Below are 19003 nucleotides of genomic sequence, written 5' to 3'. Positions count from 1 at the left end.
TGATTGTCTTAACCTGACTTTCTATACAGTATCACAGCACGGACACCTATTCTGTTATCTTCACATCCTCTGGGTGGAAATTTTTTTGTTGTTGTTGATTTTATCCAAAAAAAAAAAAAAAGAAAAGAAAAAAGAATTGATACTTGGAAACATTAAACTATTTGTCAGACCTGATCCACTTTATTTGGAGGTCCTCTGTAAGACGGGGTGTTTATCTCGTGTTGTTTTCTCTGCACCTTGCGGAGCTCTGCACGTGGTAGAGCACCCAGAAAGTTGTTAAAAGAATCAAGAATGTGGATTCTCCTTGCGCCCAAGGCCTGGATTAGAAGCACCAGAGGGCGCCCACGAGGCCATCCATTCGCCGGTCTCCAGGGCCCAAACCGGACCTCAGGCCTGGGTGCGGTCCTACCGCTCCAAGCAGCCGAGCGCCAGGGCCAGATCAGGGAACAAGAAGAGCCCCGTGTCTTCCCACGCTCCGCCCCCTCCCCGGGGCCCCGCGGAGCCGCGAGGTGCGGAACCACCACACGACATCCTGTTTTGGGGGCCCGCGCGGCTCCGCCTGCATCTCTGCTGATCGTGTCTTTTCCCGGGGTGCTGACGGCAGCTGCCCTCCCCCCACCCCTGTCTCCCCACCCTCCCCAGGGGTCTGGGACCTTCCCACTGCTGAATCACCTCCACCCGGCACTCTCCCAAGGCTCAGGGCAGGGGTGGGGACTGCCCCAGCCTGACCCAGTCCGGCTCACCCTTAGCCAGCCACCGCTACCTCTGGATTCCCGGGCTGAGCGGAAGACATTTCTCAGCCTTCCCGCGGAGGTTGCGGGGCGGGGAGTGAGATACTAGGAAGAGAACAAATGCCCAGCGCCGAGCTTAGGACCCCTGCTGGGGTGGGATGCCAAGTGAAAGTGGGGAGACCTGACCTTGAGAAGCCAGACTCAAGGGGTCTCGGGGCGAAGGGTGGAGGGAAGCAGGGGGTACGACACTGTGCGGAGGGCAAAGCTTGCAGAAGACCCTGGGCGGGGGGTTGGGGGGGGAGGCCGGGAACTTCCTGGTCCGCCCCGCCCCGACCGGCCCGCCCCCGCGCCCCGCCCCGGCCCCGCCGGCCCGTCCCCCACCCCCCCACTTCCTCCGGCCTCCAGCTCTCACTTCCTTCTTGAGCCCAGAGCCGCCGCCGCCGCCCCCAGCTCCCCCGCCGCGGGGAGGGCACCAGGTGAGGCCCGGGTCGAGCCTGTTGGGCAGGGGTCCTGGGAAGAGGAGTTCAGCTGGCCCGGACTAGGTACCCTGGAGCCGGGAAGTTTGCAGGAGGGAGGCCGAGGGCGGGAGGTTTTCGTTCACTGCAAGTTGGGCGGGCGCGGCAGGCCGGGCGGGGACAGCGGCCACCGCGAGCCGATCGCTGATGGCTGGGTTGAGGGTGGGATCCGAGGGACGGTGCGGGCTCCTGCTGTCCGCGAGGGACCCCTGAGATCCGAACTGTAAGAGGCTCGGAAGTGGGAAAGCGCTGAGTTGTGAGGCTGGGACTCTGCGGCGGGGTGCCCTCAGAAGTTGTGGGGTTGTTCAGTAGTGTGTGAAAGGAAAGGGCCTCTGGGTTGCAGAAGGCGCGCTCTCTGCTCTGCAGTTGTGACATTTGTGAGGCTAGGGTTGGGGGTTGGGGGGGGTGGTGTCTGGGGCCTCTGAAGTCTGAGACTGCAGAGAAACGTCTCACCCGGGAAGGTTGGAGCCAGTCAGTCCATAGCTACACTGTTGCTGCTGAGGACGCGGTGAGGGAATAACCATTCTCTCTCTCTGCCTTTTTCTGAGCCAACCTCTTTATTCCTGTCCCATGCAACAACAGGTATTTAGTGAACACGTCTGTTGTATCTATTACACACAATCTGGCCTTGCTTTTTATTTTTATTTTTTTGAGGATAAACTGAGGAAAGAAAGAGCCTCTATACCGATAGTTGCTGACAGCCTACAGGACTTTGAGAGGCAGCCAGAGTACTGGCTTTCGGCAATAATTGAGAGCTCTTACGACGTCTCCCTCACCTGAATTCCATATTCTGTCTTCCACGCTCGCCATAGTGTCTACCCACATTCGCCTCCTTCCGGCCCTTCCCCGAACCACATAGATGTACCCAGGCCCTGATCTCACATTTACCCTGCCCTGTTGTTTTCTGCTCAGTTCTCTGCTCTCTCCCTATTCTATCTCTTCCCAGCCTCTGATGATCACACACATATATATCCCCATTTTGTTTCTGTCTTCCCTGCTGCCCTCAGTCTGTCTCCTTCTCTTGGTCTGTATTCTAACTTTGGTGTCAGAAACTCCATTAGACTTGCTGAGTTTGAGAGCTTTTTCCAAGCCTCTTTAGCTTAGAGATGCTGGCTGCAGCCTCCCAGTGATGGAGATGATTAAAGGGCTGGAAACATGTGCACACTCGCGTGAACATGCAAGTTCTGGTGTGTCAACATCTTTATCTTTTAGAGACAAAATAACTGCCCTCAGCCTTGAGAAGGCCCAGAGCAGAAGCTGGCGGAATGAAGGGAACCTGCGGTGGGTGACACTGTGGTTGGGCAAGGGGAAGCAGTCTGTAGCAGCCAGGGTTGGGTGACACAAGAATAAGACTAGTGAGAAAGTCCATGGGAAATCAAACTACCCCGATTCTCAGGAAGCCAGCCTAGGAGCTGGGGGACTAGCTTCAGGGTCCCTGTCTCCTAGTACTTACGGGTTCCAACCAGTGGAGAGAGTAGGTTAGACCATTTGGTCTGCTAGGAAAAGGAGGAGGGCAAAGGCAAGATTCTGGAGGAAAAACTGCAGCGAGCCTAACTTCAGTCTCTACTGGTATTTTTAAATTTTCATCAAGGAGGGGATGTGAGGCAAGGTGTTTGTCCTTCAACCCTGCTGCTTGGTGGGGACTGCAGAGGTTGGGTATCTACATTTTCTGGTGTGTATCAGAGCCTTGATTGGAAGTTGTGCTGACCCTCCTGTCTTTAAGCATCCTTAAGTTTCTCTTCTTAACTGAGCTCTCTATTCCTGCTCTCTGAGGGGTTTCTCCACATTCTAACGTAGTTTGTCCGGGCTCCATAAGTGCTTATCTCCATTCTCGAGCCCCTGCCTCAACTTTTGGATTACATGCTCAGGTTTTGTTTTGCGTCTGCCTCTTCTGCTCTTCTGTATTAACTTCTCTCCATGAGAATAAAGAGAAGTGGAGGAGAGCAAATGTCACATTTGGGGGATCGTGGAGCACAGCTAAATTTAAGAGCTAGGCTCCTTCCCTTTCCTATCCTCTTACCACCTCACAGTTGTCCCTCTCCCATCAATTGTTTCTTCCTCTGGGCCTGCCCTTCTCCACCTGTCTTTCCTACTCTCATTTCTGGGAGGTACAGAGGTTTGACCTCACGGAGGAAATCCAAGGGATCTGTATTAAATCCCAGCTGGGGAAAGGATGTTCATACAGCACATTTTCTCGGCATCACAGCTCAATAAAAATCCTCAGGAGCTCTGACTCTTAGCTTGACAAACCAGTACTTAATTTAGTATTCAGTCTAACTAAGCAACCCACAGGGCTCTGAGAGCAGAGATAATGGTGGCAATAACAGGGTTTTTCTCTTAGGCAAGGTCTGGCCACATTGGAAATTTGAGCTAAGTGCAAGAAGAGTTTGACCAGGGTGGGAGGGATCTAAATGGGAAAATGCTGTGGGTGGGTGCCTAGGAAGCTGCTGTGGATGGCTAAGGTAATATGAGAAGAAATGGTAGGGTGTCGGTGCTACATATCCTGCTTAGCAATCTGGGCTATGGAGAGTCGCTTCAGGGGAGATGTTAAGGCAGATGATAGCTCATGAGGGTTTGTGAGCATGAAGATAAGAGAGGCTGTGGTTATATGGGCAGCTGTGAAGATACTGGGTGATATTAGCTGGAGAACAGGGAGTAAAGAAGGGTTCCTGGACACGGTATGAAAAACCTCTTCCCTTCGTGTACAGTGTTGATCCATTAGAGGCGAGGTTTGTAGGGGTCTGTGAGAGGACCTTCGAAGGGAAACCAAAGACAAAGCCTGAGCCACCTCCCCAGATCAGACTGGTTTTCCTGTCCAGGGTCCAGCTTCCTCTTTTGTCCTCATCTCACATGGGGGGAGGGCATGTCCTTAGGAGCTAAAGACCAAAGGAGGAGCTTCTCAGCTAGGACAAGACCAGGGTAGCTAACTGTCCAGCAGCACACTCTTAATGCTAAACCATGAGCAGTACAGGACGCACCAAGGCTGGAGAACATAAAGCCAAAGGATGCAGACAGATTTCAGCCTGACTCCTTTGGCACTGTTCTTTATTTTAGATTTGTACATATATATGGGTGTTTTGCCTACATATGTGTATGTTTACCACATTCACACTTGGTGCCCACAGAGGATGTCAGATGCCCTGGAACTGGACCCTATGGACCTGTGAGCCACCCTGTCAGTGCTGGGAATAGAATCCAGGACCTCTGCAAGAACAAGTGCTCTTAATCCCACTGAACCATCTCTCTCTAGCCCTCTGGCCCATGACTTAAAAGAAGCAAACCATACTAGGGCCATCTTGAAGTCAAAGGTCAGAATAAAGGTCTTCACCTCTGCTCTGTGAGAGAAACATCAGGCCAAAGGTTATGAGACCCCGTCCTTAACCTAAATTTGCAACTGAGTCTTTGTATCACTCTGGTCAACTTAGTATCTCTTGACTCTATTTCAACATTAAGTTGCAAACCAGGCTTGGTGGTACACCTTTAATCCCAGGGCTTAGGAGGCAGAAGCCCACATGGTCTACATATCAAGTTTCAGGACAGCCAGGGTGATATAGTAAGACCCTGTCTCGAAAAAATGGCTTACATTTTCAGTGCCTCAGACCCAGACTTCCTGTCTTACCAGCCTTGATCTGTCCAGGTAGAACTGTTGCTCTTGACTCAAAGTACAAAGATTGCTGTAGGTGGACAGATAAAAGGGCAGTAATGCTGGGATCTTGTCTCGGGACTCCAGGATGGGCTATATACCTTGCCCTCTCTCTGTCCCAGCTCTGTGCCCACTGACAGTGGAAAATAGATGTAGTGTTTCCTCCCTGATGTTTTTTTCCCTTGTGGAAACCCCCTCAGACCTTGGGTGGCACACTTAGAGGACTGGGAAGCCCTGGGTTTCTCTGTTTTTAAGTTGGGGTACAGGACTACAAGGTTGGCACTCCCAGCCTCCTGTGAAGTGAGCAAAAGCAAAGGAAGTGCCACTTCACAAGCCCAGAGATTGCTGCGCTGCTGCTCGGCAGGGAGAAATAAGCCAGTGTGTGAGCCTTCCTCTGTGTGGCTGGGTGGGGGAGGGGCGGCTTGGCTCTCCAAGCTGGAGCTGTCCTGTCTCTGGGGCTCACCCTTTGTGGAACACCCTGGGTGTTGGGATAAGCAAGGGACAGGCAGAGTGAAGCGGTCTCAACTCTCTGTGTCCTCAGCTCCAACTGCCTTGTTTCTTCCTCCTCTGCAGTCAGTCTCTAGAAAGTAGCATCAGGTCTCTCCTCTTACCCTACCTGCTATAGTCTGAAACCCTCTGTGCTGGAGCCCAGAGGTGGAACTGACAAAAAGGGAAGAATCCTTCAGTGTGGGTTTTTTTTTTTTGTTTGTTTGTTTTTTTACTCCTTTTCCAGACAGGGTTTTTCTGTGGAACCCTGGCTCTTCTGGAACTCACTCTGTAGACCAGGCTGGCCTCGAACTCAAGAGTTTTGAGTGCAGTGCCTCAGTCTCCTGAGTGCTGGAATTAAAAGCATGTGCCACTACACCCAGCTCAAGACTTTTTTTTTTTTTTTTTTTTTAAGGCTGAGAACTAGGCTTTCTTGGGCTCTTCCCTGCTGCTGCTGAGAAGGGGTAGAAAGAGCCTCAGCCCTTGGCCTGGTCCCAGTCCCACACTGACCTCATGTCTCCCCTAGCTTCCTCCTCCCAGCCCAGCTGCAGCCAGCTGCAGCCCCAGTGTGAGCCTTCTTGTTTTACCTAAAAAACAAACAAACAAACAAACAAACTTGTAGTGCCCTGTCCCTGACCCTGCTTTGGTCTTTGACCAAAGGTCTTACGCTATTCCAGTCTAATCCTTGGCCTATCTTCTACTTCTAATTCCCACTTTCTTCAGCCCCTCTGAGTTTACCACTGCTTGACTTCTCACTCTTAGCTGAGGACAGAGCAATCTAGTTCGTGTGTGTGTTACCCTAACTTTCTGTTTCTCTGCATGAGGAAGAAGTTGGCTACCTCTGTCCAGTGTCTCTTGGGCATAGAGGCTTTCCTTGTTCCCAGTCTCAATGTCAGGATTGATTGGAGGTAGGGACTGGGGGCGGGGTATGTCACTCTGAAACTTTTGTTCAGCCCTGTGCTGGGATTCTACACATAAACTGGCTTCCCTCCCCACAGATCATCCATAGGAGTCCAGCACAATGAACAGGACAGTCACTACTGGGAAAGGTAGAAGGGGGAGCTATGATAGGCTGGAGAAGGTGGGGACAGAACTGAGCCCAGGCAGCAAGAAGAATCTGAAGGGTGCACAGCATTCATGGGGGCTGGGCTGTTATGTGCACAGAAGGACAGATAAAGCTCATTGTTGTTTTGTTTTGTTTTGTTTTTTACTGACAGCCACATGTGCTGTACTCAGCTAGGGAGTCAGAAACCAAGCAGGACTTTTCCCTCTAAGCTTTCCCAGTCTAAGAATAAAAGATAAGATTCTAATCAGCTTCCACATGAAATAGACAGGCACTAGACTTTGGATCAGTGAAGTCACTTGTGACTTGGATTGGTGTGAGCACACATGCACACCCCCACCCCCACCCACCCACTCCTTGGGTTTTTCAAGGCAGAGTTTTTCTGTGTAGCCCTGGCTGTCCTGGAACTCACTCTGTAGACTTGGCTGGCTTCAAACTCAGAGTTCCATCTGCCTCCTCCCAAATGCTGGGTTTAAAGGTATGTGCCGCCACCACTCCGCTTGTATAGAAACATTCTTGGAGTAGACCACAACAGTGCTTGGCCCTGTTTGGTATTGCTTGTGTTTTGGGGTAGAGACTTATACAGGTCCCCCTGCAGAGGTAAGGGCTGGGATGTGCATTCTCAGTAGGGAAGGTTGCAAAATACTAAGAGCCGTCCTTGTGCAGGCTGTCCTTGTGCAGGCCGAAGGAGTATACTTACCCATCTTTTAGAGCCTATGCTTCCCCTCCCCCACTCCCAGTTGGGACACTTCCCCTGTTCTAACTGCCACAGAGATCAGGCAAACATCAGTACTTCCTTTTCCTCCCCCTTGTGGACCTGCCTGGGACACACCCCAACACCAGGGCCCACTAGATGCAAGCTGAACTTCACCCTGACAGGTTCCACCCTCCTGCCCCATGAGCTATATTCCCACACTAACCCCTCTAGAGCCATTTTGAGTTCATTAACAAGTTTTTTTTTCTTTTTTTTCTTTTTCTTTTTTTTTTTTTTTTTTTTTTTTTTTTTTTTGGTTATCATCATTCTCCACTAAGACTCAGCATTGTACTATTATTGATTGGAGTAGGCTTGAGAGGGGTCCATCCTACTCCGCATAAGCTTTCCCAACAGATCTGAAGGCAGTGGATGTGCACTCTGTGTGTCTAGCCCTACACTCACAGCTTTTCTGTAGTTGAGTGGACAGAAACCCAGCCTGCTATTTAAGGGGGCATCTACCATTTATGTACAGAGGAGATCCACAGCCGAAGCAGAGTTAAAAGAGTGATGCTATGGAGCCTTATGGAGTGGTGAGACTTAGCCTAGGCCCAGAAGAATCAGGAAGATTTGAAAGGGGAAAGGGAATAGCAACAGAAAGAAAAACGAGCATAAACTCTAAGAGACAAGAATGACTAGGACTTGATGGGTGTGGTGCTGCCCACCTTGAATCCTAGCATTTGGGAGGCAGAGGCAAGTGGATCTCTGAGTTCAAGGCCAACCTGGTCTACAAATCGTGTTCAAAGCTAGCTAGGGCTACACGGTGAAGGTGTCTCAAAAAAAGGAGGAGGCGGAGGCGGAGGAGGAGGAAGAAGAAGAGGAGAATGACTGAGACTTGCCTTACAAACACCATTGTAGACCCTTTTAGAGCAAGGAGCTAGGAACTCATACTAAGTGCCTATATCATGCAATACTGTGTATTAATGCACTTAACCTTTATAGCAACCCTGTGAGATAGTACTGTTGTAGCCACAGCTGATAGGTAAGGAAATTGAAGATTACAGAGGCAATTCATCCTAAATCCAGGGTCACACAACTGATAAGTGGTGGGAAAAAGAGTTTAAATACAGGTCTGTATGATTGTAAAACCCCTAACATTATGATCATCTTTGAATGACAAAGGCATGAACTGAATGAGTTAAATTGGGTATCAAAACCTAGAACAGCTGGGCAGTGGTGGCGCATTTCTGAGTTCGAGGCTAGTCCACAGAGTGAGATCCAGGACAGCCAGGGCTACACAGAGAAACCCTGTCTCAGAAAAAAAAAAAACCTAGAACAAGTTGTTGTCATTGACTAATATATAGATCTTCAAATAGAATTTATTTGCTAAACCAAGGGTTTATCATAATCATTATCATCATCATCATCATCATCATCATATTTATATTTATTACTAGGGAGTAGAATTCTAGAAATTGAAACTGGCCTTTTGCACATGCGAGGCAAGTGTAATACCCACCAAGCCACATTCTCATCAGAGTTTTGGTTTTGTTTCTTTCCTGCAGCACTGACCATCTTTTCTTCCTGTTTGGCATAAGTTAGACCTTACAGTGTAGAGTTTAAGTAGTTAAAGGAAGCTTATCTGACCCACTTCAGCCAAAGAATTTGAGAGAAAAGAATTGCCATACAACTGGAGATAGATAGAGCAGTTGTCCAGCATGCATGAAGCTCTAGGTTCACGCAGTAATGCTAACAACAAAACCGATAATAAAATAAAGGGGGAAAGAGAATAGTTGTATTGGGAAAGGGGGGAGATTTGAACTGGAAGTCAGTAGGGGAAAACTAGATACTACTCACACATGAGCATACATCATGTGTACACTCTAGGGATGGGAGGCTTTGCTCTTGTCACTGCCAATGTAAATGGTACAAGATAGTTAACAAAGTATAATTCGCCCTCATTCTGTATCCTCACGAGGCCAAGAAGGCAAGTGTTATGGCTATTGCTGTAGAGATGAAGAAACTGAGGCTGAGGCAAAGGAAATGACTAATGTGTTCAAGGCTCCACAGTTATCTGGGAGCCATCTGATACAATGAAAAAAAAAACTTGGGACTTTGGATCACAGAGCTAAGTTTGTGTGCTGGCTCCCACACTCTCAATAGCTGTGTGAGGTTAGATTACTTTTAACAGTTCTGAGCTTAGTCTCTTTGTAAAATAGAAGTCCTCTAAGTAGGTTGTTAGGAGGATCCAGTAATGTGGTACCATGCTATCTGAAAGATTTGTACCATATGGAGGTGTTTTTTAAGGATCAAGATCAGCAGGGGAGCTCAATAGGTCAGATTCAGGTATCTCGTGCTCTTGATCATATGCCACACCTTGCTTTGGACACTAATTTATTCATAATCCTTTTCCGGTGTCCTGGTCCCTCTTCCCTTGCCAGCCCGGAAGCTACTTTCCCTCCCCACTCCTTTGAGGGCTGACTTACTGATTGCTGGTTGATAACCACCTCCCTAGAGAGCCTGTTGTACTTTCAGTCTCTTGGGGCTGGGACTGCTGGCCAACATTCCCTCCTTGCCTTCCTGTCTGTGCAGCCCACTGCTGGACTTGAGGGGTCTTACTCATACTGCCACTTCATCCCCTTCTGAATGGACCTGAAGACTTCAGGCCCAGGGATTCTGTGAGAAGACAGGACCCAAATAATACAGTGGACCCAACTAATGACCCTTGCTAGGGTACAAGAAAATAGATTTCATTCTGAAGTTTTCCTGTGTATGTATATTTTATACTTGGCTCACAGTCACCCCCATTCCCCTCTCTTCACCCCTCCTCTCTACACATTGCCCTTCCTCTTCCCACGTAGTTCCCCTTCTGCTTTTATGATCTCTGCCTCCCTCTCTCTCACACACATATTTAAAATATATTTAAATTTAGATTTCATATATGAATTATGAATATGAATATCTTTTCCTTTGTAGGCCTAAGTCTTTGTTTTGAGACAGGTTTTTATTATGTATCTCGGGTAGGCCTAGAACTCACTAGGTAGACCAGGTTTGTCTCAAGCTTGCATAATCCTACCTCTGCTGCCTGAATGTTGGGATTACCAGCAAACTTACCATATCCAGCTTGCTTTAGTTCGTTCACCTAGTGCTCTTGTTGTAGACTTTTTAAGATTATTTTTTAATTATGTGTATTCGTGTCTGTCTCTCTGTCTCTATGTTTTTGCATACAAGTGCCAATAGGCTTCGGTGGAGCTGGAGTGACAGGCAACTGTGGAGCTGCTCAGAGAGGGTGCGGGCTGGGAATTGAACTCAGGTCTCCTGCATAGCAAGCATTACCCGCTTCTTAACTGCTGAGCCATCGCTCCAACCCCATCATAGACTTTCTACTTCATTTCCTGAAAAGAGAAACTGAGGTCCAGGTGGATGAGTGCCCTGTGCCTGGCTGCAGTGAGTCAGAGAGCTGCAGTAGAATGAAGTCTGTGGTCTTGCAGCCTGAGGCTCCCTCTGCTATCGATCCTGGAGGGCCTTTGTGTACATCTGCTACCCACTCTGAGGGATGAGTCTGACTCTCCGGAGCTTGAACACTCACTCATTCACATCAGAAGGCAGTCCTGTTGGTGGGAATGTGAGAAGTAACCTCCTCATGTAGTCGTACCGTTTCCCTCCCAGCTGGTCGGAGAAGCAGCTGCGGTCTGGGGGTTCGGGTCCATTGAGGCCTCACAGCACCAGAGTTCCTTCTCTGCTTCCCAACAAGGGGTTGCCCTGGTGCCATCTGCATATTGACTTTGATTTTTGAGGCTTTGGAGCAAATATTGAGAGACTAGACTAATGAGAGGAGTCCATAAGTAGTTCGTTGATGATCTAGCAGATCCTAGTACTGAGGAAGAACAAAAGTTGACCAGGTACTATCCTCAGTGCCTTCAAAGTAATAACTAATCCATAAAATAAATACATGCAGTAGGTATTATGTCCATTTTGCAGGTAAAAATACTAAGGTTTAAAGAAGTAGTTTGTCCAGTGTCATTACTAGAAATAGGGATTCCACCTTAGGCTAGTACCAGAGCTCATATAATATTGCAGCTTTGCAACATCTTGCTCAGTACCTCTCCTTGTTGTTTTTTTTTTTGGTTTTTTTTGTTTTTGTTTTTGTTTTTTGTTTTTTTGAGACAGGGTTTCTCTGAATAGCCCTGGCTGTTCTGGAACTCACTCTGTAGACCAGGCTGGCCTCGAACTCAGAAATCCGCTGGCCTCGAACTCAGAAATCCGCCTGCCTCTGCCTCCCAAGTGCTGGAATTAAAGGTGTGTGCCACCACAGCCCAGCATCTCTCCTTGTTTCTGATGTTTGTCTTGACGGGATTAGGGATGACGTCAGGATAACCGAACAAGAAGTGGTTTTTCTTTGTCTTCATCTTTTCTTCTCAATAGGTACAGGTCTCCTAAAAGAATGTCCTTCTCATCTCTCCACAGGTCACTACTTCCAGTGGGGTCCAGAAGAGGGGGGAGGCACGGCCTCCACGATAGTAACTTTACAACACAATGCAGAGCATCAAGTGTGTGGTGGTGGGCGATGGGGCCGTAGGCAAGACGTGCCTTCTCATCTGCTATACAACTAACGCCTTTCCCAAGGAATACATCCCCACGGTGTTCGACAATTACAGCGCCCAGAGTGCGGTTGATGGGCGCACAGTGAACCTAAACCTGTGGGACACTGCGGGCCAGGAGGAATATGACCGCCTCCGCACCCTTTCCTACCCTCAGACCAACGTCTTCGTCATCTGCTTCTCCATTGCCAGTCCACCCTCCTATGAGAACGTGAGGCACAAATGGCACCCAGAGGTGTGTCACCACTGCCCTGACGTCCCTATCCTCCTGGTGGGCACCAAGAAGGACCTGAGAGCCCAGCCTGATACCCTACGGCGCCTCAAGGAGCAGGGCCAAGCGCCTATCACACCACAGCAGGGCCAGGCACTGGCCAAGCAGATCCATGCTGTGCGCTACCTCGAGTGCTCAGCACTGCAGCAAGATGGCGTCAAGGAAGTGTTTGCCGAGGCTGTCCGGGCGGTGCTCAACCCAACACCGATAAAGCGTGGGCGGTCCTGCATCCTCTTGTGACCCTGGCACTCAGCTTGGAGGCTATCCCTTGTCCCCCCACCAATTGTGCCTTGGCGCCTTGTCTGCCCCCAGCTGTGCCTTAAGGACTAATTCTGGCACCCTTGCCTGGGAAGTCCCTGAATGCCTTTTATCCTTAAGGAGATACACAGGGAAAGGCTTTGGGCCCCGCCCCACTCTGCTTGGGAATACTAAGTATTCCATGAGTTCACCTAAGCCAGGTGACCTTTCTAAGAGGCCATCCCAGTGCTCGCCTCCATTTCCCGCTACTGACCAGTTCATCCAGCTTTCCACAAAGTTGTTGCTGTCTGTTGTGATGCCTCCTCGTAAGACAGGGGCTCTAACCTCTCTCTGCCTTAGCTCTTGGGGTAGGCTCTCCAAGATGTTCTCTCCCTCCCCCAAGGGAGGAGCCACAGAATCTTGAGAAGAAAAATGTGTCCTAACCTGCCCCATGTGCCCAGGACTTACGCGCCTGCTGACTGACTCAGGCCCCATGCTCCTGGGGGCCTTTCCTACCCCCATCAGCATCAATAAAACCTCCTGTCTCCAGTGGCCCGGCTCCTCCCTATGTGCTGGGCATTAGCGGGTGGGCATGAGCTAGGGCTCCCCAGAGACTGGGAACCTTTTGTTTCCTCTATGGGGGGGACGGGAGACAGTAGGCTCCATTGTGGTTCTTTACCACCACCCCTCAATTTCCCTAACAAAGCTCTGGGACCCAGCCACAGATGCCACAGTAGACTAGGATACAAAGCTTGAGGAGACAACTTCCTGGTCTAGAGCTCCAAAGGGCGGGGTGGGGGGATTGAAACCATCCTGAAGGCAGGTGCACTCAGTCATACATCTGAACTGTCCCTTAGACAGCCCCAAGGGGAGAGGGCTTTACAGGATTACACTCAACCAGGTTTCTGCTTCAACTGAAGACTCCTAACTTGTCCAGCTTCCAGGCTGTCATTTCAGAGACTTTTGAGCCAGGGTTGGGGCCTGGCTTAGGAAACACTAGGCAGCAGGGTAAGGAAGGTACCAGATGGAGTAACTGTAGATGCAGAGCTGCTGTAGACTTAATCCCGCCATTCTGGAGCCCATTTTTCACCCCAGTTCCCATGCAGAAATGAGCCCCAGGAGTAACATACCTACCTCAGATTGTTGGCAAAAGGAAAAAATTTATTGTCCTTTGAAATAAAATATACAAATAAAAGCTAGGGATTAGGGACAGTAGAGAGGATAAAGGAAAACCAACGAACCCATTCTGAAGTAGGGAAACCTACTTCTGACCTGTCCCCCCTTATAGGAGGGAAAGGTCTTATAAGCCTGGGATTTTAGTGTAATTTTTTTTTTCTGAAACAGGGTCTTATTCTATAGCCCTGGCTGGCCTGAAACTCACTGTAGACCAGGCTGGCCTGTCTCTGCTGTGTTGGGATTAAAGGCATGTACCACCATGCCCAGCATCTAACTCCATTTTGAAACAAGGTCTCACTGTGTAGCCCATGTTGGCATGGACCCTGAAGCAGTCCACCCGTCCCAGCCTCCAGCGTGCTGAGATTACAGACATATTCCAAAAAGCCAAAGGTTTTAGATGGGAAAGAAAAATATATCCTATGCTTGATGCTTCTTCTGTGTCAAGCACAACACTACTTCCACTGGATAACCTTAAGAGACAAAGCCCTTAGAAATCATACAGCATACTTCCCCGAGTCATACACAGGAACACAATGAAGCTGATGGGGAAGTGGGTACATCTAGAACACCTGGGTAAATTTATGAAACTATCACCTGGGTGTACACACTCTGGGTGTGCACGGTAAATCAGTCAGGTGAATGACCAGAGATGGCTGTGGTCTTCAGGAAGCAGCCACTGCTCTGGACCCTAACCTTCAGGACTTTTATTGCTTTTAGCACCAAGTGGTGGAGCTTTCCTGCCAGCTCAGTTTCTTTAGGACGTTTCAGTGGATGGTGATACTTCTTAAAGATCCCCATGAGTGGTGGGGAGAAGTCAGCAGTGCTGGGGTCAGCCCTGTCATCCCCCTCCCGCTCTTCTGTCCTAATCCCCAGGTGGAGAAGGGCCCAGAGAGGACATGGAGACAGGGAAGGCCAGAGTGGTTTCTTGTTTTCCAGCATCAGAGAAGGAGTTAGAATCTCTTTTCCTCAGGCTGAGAGGTTATTAGCAGCTCTTTGTTCCCGAAGTCCCACCAGGCTGTCATGTGGAACGCCATGTTGGTTAGGACAACAGTGTACTCCAGGATGGCAAAGATGGTGTACACTGTTATGAGGACACAAGGAACATGATGAATCTCCTGTTTTACCCTCTAGTGGCTTCTTAAATCACCACATTACCAGCCAGTGCCCAAGGCAGCTGCCCACTGCCAAAACCACACCATTCCTCTGAAGTCACTTATTTACAGATCCTCGCCTGGCCTCACCTCCAGCTTCACAATACATGTTGTGCCGGAAGTAGACAGCCAGCGCTGAGAAGAAGGAGATGAAGTTGATGATGAAGAGCCGCTGTTTCCAGCTGTAGGACTTGCGATCCTAGAGAATAAGCTATCTGATCACTCTGCAACTTTTGGGTATATATTGGTGGGCTTCCGTCTTAGAATCAGTTCCTAAAGGCTGAAACTTCCTACCCACACCCCAAGTGGTTGCCAAGATGGTCATGGAAGGGGGAGTTTACAGCAGGAGCAGCAAAAGACCCCAAATGCTCTGGGGGACACTAAGCCAAGGAATAGTGCTATCTATCCTTTGCCCTTCCCACTTGAAGTCCACCCACCAACCCAACACTTTTAGGTTCTGTGGGGCAAAGAAAGGCCACATATGTGGCTGGGGTTATTACAAACCAGTCCACTGACATAAGTGTTTCTAACCCACAGGGCGTGGCTGCTACCCTTGACTTTGGCCCCATTTCCAGTCTCTATTCATTCTCCAGTACTACCTAAATGGTTGAGTCAACCATTCTCCACTCTCCAAGCTTCAGCCCAAAGCCCCATATCCTGCTGGGTCCCTGGTAGAAAGTCCTTTGTTACTCATTATTACCCACATCCTGAGGATAGACATCCTTTTCTTCTGGGCCTCCTAGTGCCCAGTAGGGGTAGACCGTACCTCCTGACTTACTGTGTGCTTCTTGTTCAGCCGCCAGAGAATGCAGGTGAGGAGCATGTAACTGAGGGATGCCGCAATAAACACAATGAAAGCATTTTCGTGGATGGCTGCAGGGAGAAAAGGGAATGGACACCACCCTCAACTCTTAGGCAGGATGGAGGGCCGCGCCCGTTTCCCCTTCCCTTCCCCCCTCCCTGTCCAGGCACCCACTGAAGTCCTCGGAGGAGGAGACGTAGGTGAGCACGAGCAGCGCGAGGTTCTCCACCACATTGAGAATGAAGTTGAGGCGGCAGAGAAGGCGATAACCCGGACACGGGGACGCACAGCTGAGGTAGTGGTTCCAATAGGCGAAGGCTGTCAAGAAGCGGGGTGCCGAGTGCAGGCCAATGCAGAAACGCCACACATAGCGCTGGGGAACCTCCCCACCAATGGCAGAGCTCACTGATGGCAGGTAATTGGGCACCTAGAGAGTTAATCCGGTAGTCTAAGCATCCCCTTTGCTGGTCTAGCCCACCACCAAGAGAGCCTTCTCCCCATCCATCAAAGCCACTCCCTTCTCTTCCAAGTTCTTCTTCTAGTGCCCTCCCAAGCCTTCCACTTCTAGGACCCAGGACTGACATATTCATTCCCTAGTCTGTCTGGGATTTAGACAAGGGTAAGATGACTATCTCCTTTTTTTTTTTTTCAAGACAGGGTTTCTCTGTATAGCTCTGGCTGTCCTGGAACTCACTCTGTAGACCAGGCTGGCCTTGAACTCAGAAATCTGCCTGCCTCTGCCTCCCAAGTGCTGGGATTAAAGGCATGTGCCACCACTGCCCTCTATTTTTCTTGACTTTTTTTTTTTTTTTTTTGGTTTTTCCAGACAGGGTTTCTTCTCTGTATAGCCCTGGCTGTCCTGGAGCTCACTCTGTAGACCAGGCTGGCCTCGAACTCAGAAATCCACCTGCCTCTGCCTTCTCCCCATCCATCCAAGTGCTGGTATTAAAGGTGTGCACCACCATGCCCGGCTCCATTTTTCTTGAAACTGGAACCTATACATTTGGGCAGGTTCTCCTGCTGATAGCTAAGATAGTGCCTGAATAAAGGTTCTGTGGACATCCCAGGATTCCAGGTTTGAGTCTCAAAGACCGGGGTGAGTCACAGACCTTCAGGACTTTCTTTGTAAAGTCCTGCTGAGCTGTTCCTCTCACCTCTTCCGGCTCCACTCAGTCCCGTACACAGGTGCATCGATGTGTAGAGGATGCTATGAGATCCAGAGGGGAGCCAGGAATTACAGGCAATCCCTAGCCCAACCATGTGATCCATCGTGTTTAAGGAAGTGGGATCTACCCAGGCAGTGGTGTTGCACACCTTTAATCCCAGCACTCAGGAAGCAGAGGCAGGTGGATTTCTGAGTTCAAGGCCAGCTTGATCTACACAGCAAGTTCCAGGACTACCAGGGCTACACAGAGAAACCCTGTCTCCAAAACAAAACAAAAACAAAAAAGAAAAAAAGAAAAAGAAAGGGATCTTCTGAGATATTCTAAGAAAACAGCCCTGCTGGTTGTGGTGGTGCATAGTTTTACTCTCAGCAGAGAAGGCAAGCAGATCTCTGTGAGGTCCAGGTCAGCCAGGGCTACCAAGAAGCCTGTCTCAAAAGGAAAAAGGAAAATGACCCTGTCCCTGTGCACTTCTTCTTTTTTTTTTTTAAAGATTTATTTTTTATTCTATGTAAGTACACTGTAGCTGTCTTTAGACATACCAGAAGAGGGTATCAGATCTCACTGGGAGTCATACAGATGGTTGTGAGCCACCATGTGGTTGCTGGGATTTGAACTCAGGACCTTCGGAAGAGCAGTCAGTGCTCTTAACCCCTGAACCATCTCTCCAGCCCACCCTGTGCACTTCTTCTGCCCATCTTTTTCAAGTCCCTGGAACTCCTCATACTTTGAGAAGCTGTAGTCCTTAAGCTTGATGAAAGACAGGAAGGTAGCATTCACAGAGCTGCAAGGACTTATGTTATTTGTTTGACAGGCAAGAGGATGGGGGCAAGTGAACAGTGGTTTAGATGGAGCTAGGAAACTCAGGGGATAAGACAAGGACCTCTCTCATGACAGTGCTTTGCAAATTTTAACATACATGGACTCATTGTAAAATTGTGTGGCATGCAGGTATGGAAAGTGAGAGTTGCTTGTGTAAAAGAGTACAATACCAGAAGATGCAAACCCATTGTCCACACTTTGTACAGACACTTTTAGACTCTTAACAATACCCAGAACACTGTAGAACCGGGCAACTTAGCAACTCTGCTCTAAGTCTGAAATGTCCAGTCTTTAGGTCTTCAGAAATAGTTCTGGAAACTCCATTCCTTTCTTCTGAGGATGCTGAATGAGCCTCTGGACTGTTGGGATAGTGGGCAATGCTGGAGGGAGCTCCCAGGGAATGGGGTAGGCCATCCAGACACTTCACAGCCACCAGAGCACTGCCAGAGGAAGCCAAGTGCAGAGTTCTCTCAGAGAAGCTGCTCTAAAAGTTGGATCTGCATCCCACCTCTGCCCTTATCAGCGAGGTGACCTGGAGCAAGGCTGGTCACCTCTCTGAGCCCCAGTGTCCTCACTGGCCATATGGTTATAATGCCACGTGTCTTATTTATTTTTGTTTAATTAATTAAGAAAGAGTCTCACTATGAAGCCCCAGCTGGCCTGGTACTTGCTATAGACCAAGTTGGCCCTGAACTCACACAAATTCACCTGAGAATAGGATTAAAAGCAAGTGCCTAACCAGCGGTGGTGGCGCACGCTTTTAATCCCAGCACTTGGGAGGCAGAGGCAGGCGGATTTCTGAGTTCGAGGCCAGCCTGGTCTACAAAGTGAGTTCTAGGACAGCCACGGCTACACGGAGAAACCCTGACTCGAAAAAACAAAAGGAAAAAAACAAAAAACAACAAAAAAAGCATGTGCCAGTATACCTGGCTTTTTAGAGTGCAGACCATCTGCAGTGTCAGGCACACAGTGGGTATAAGAGTGATGGCTTCCTTGAAAAGCACAAGAAAAGGCTGTGAGCCAAGGGACTACTGAGTCTGAGAAAACCACTTACAGGGAAAGGCAGCACAGCAGACAGTGAGTGGGACCTCTTCTCCTGCCTTTACAGCCTCTCTGACACCCTGAGTGCTTAAAGGGGCCTTCCTGGAACATTCATTCTGAAGACAACTTCCCAAGCTCGGGTACTTAGCAGGAAATAGGACCAGTATCTGAAGGCTACTGACTGAGAGGAAGAGAGAGCTAGTGACTGTCAGGCTGTCTTCACATGCTTCTTTCAGATTAAAGATGAAGCAGGATTTTAAGAGTAGGGACTGCCTCATTCATCGGATGCAAACATACATATATCATCAGGTAAATATTCCCACTTCCTTCTCCAGCAATTAGGTTTCCCTAATTCACTAACTGTGCCAATAACAATCTCAGAAACTATCAGACACCAGATATACACAGTTCACTCCAAACCTCCCTGTAAAACCAAAGCTAAAAGCATTGATGGGCAAAGATTCCCGTTCTAATAGGGAAGTAGATCAGAAACTCATAGAGGGAAAGTTTCAAGAAATTCCCCTAACTAGGGACTGGAAAGATAGCTCAGTAAAATGTTTGCTGTACAAGCATTAGAACTTGAGTTTGAGCAATAGGTTTCAGGTTTTAC

The 19003-nt window shown here is 49.1% G+C and overlaps 2 protein-coding genes across 11 annotated transcripts in view; one reads left to right on the top strand and one right to left on the bottom strand.

Moving 5' to 3' along the window:
* The first annotated feature begins 1095 nt into the window (after window positions 1-1095).
* On the top strand, window positions 1096-12790 carry Rhog (ras homolog family member G). Of its 2 annotated transcripts, none has more exons than XM_031387676.1 (2): window positions 1096-1207; window positions 11597-12790. In XM_031387676.1, exon 2 carries the CDS (start codon window positions 11666-11668, stop codon window positions 12239-12241), a length of 576 nt encoding a protein of 191 aa, XP_031243536.1. In that variant the 5' UTR covers window positions 1096-1207; window positions 11597-11665; the 3' UTR covers window positions 12242-12790. The 2 variants fall into 2 exon arrangements, with proteins under 2 accessions (XP_031243536.1, XP_031243537.1); XM_031387677.1 differs by having other exon boundaries at window positions 1163-1273.
* Window positions 12791-13378: 588 nt separating this feature from the next.
* Window positions 13379-19003, bottom strand: part of Pgap2 (post-GPI attachment to proteins 2) — a 32807-nt gene continuing 27182 nt past the window's right edge. For 6 of the 9 annotated variants that reach the window (XM_031387675.1, XM_031387667.1, XM_031387671.1 and 3 more), the window contains 4 exons: window positions 15542-15794; window positions 15332-15438; window positions 14656-14764; window positions 13379-14495 (listed from right to left, as the gene is read on the bottom strand). In XM_031387675.1, coding sequence (XP_031243535.1) covers window positions 14365-14495; window positions 14656-14764; window positions 15332-15438; window positions 15542-15794 — 600 coding nt within the window. In that variant the 3' untranslated portion in view covers window positions 13379-14364. The remainder of the gene's footprint in view (window positions 14496-14655; window positions 14765-15331; window positions 15439-15541; window positions 15795-19003) is intronic. The other 3 variants (XM_031387674.1, XM_031387669.1, XM_031387673.1) reach the window with 1 other exon arrangement.

Source organism: Mastomys coucha, unplaced genomic scaffold (assembly GCF_008632895.1).
Source record: "Mastomys coucha isolate ucsf_1 unplaced genomic scaffold, UCSF_Mcou_1 pScaffold21, whole genome shotgun sequence".
Lineage (NCBI taxonomy): Eukaryota > Metazoa > Chordata > Mammalia > Rodentia > Muridae > Mastomys > Mastomys coucha.
The sequence above is the reverse complement of the archived record's forward strand: the minus strand, read 5'-3'. Positions and strand labels throughout refer to the sequence as shown.

Bases quoted from the DNA above. Each gene is read 5' to 3' on its own strand.
- Rhog (XM_031387676.1), top strand. From the start codon at position 11,666: ATGCAGAGCATCAAGTGTGTGGTGGTGGGCGATGGGGCCGTAGGCAAG.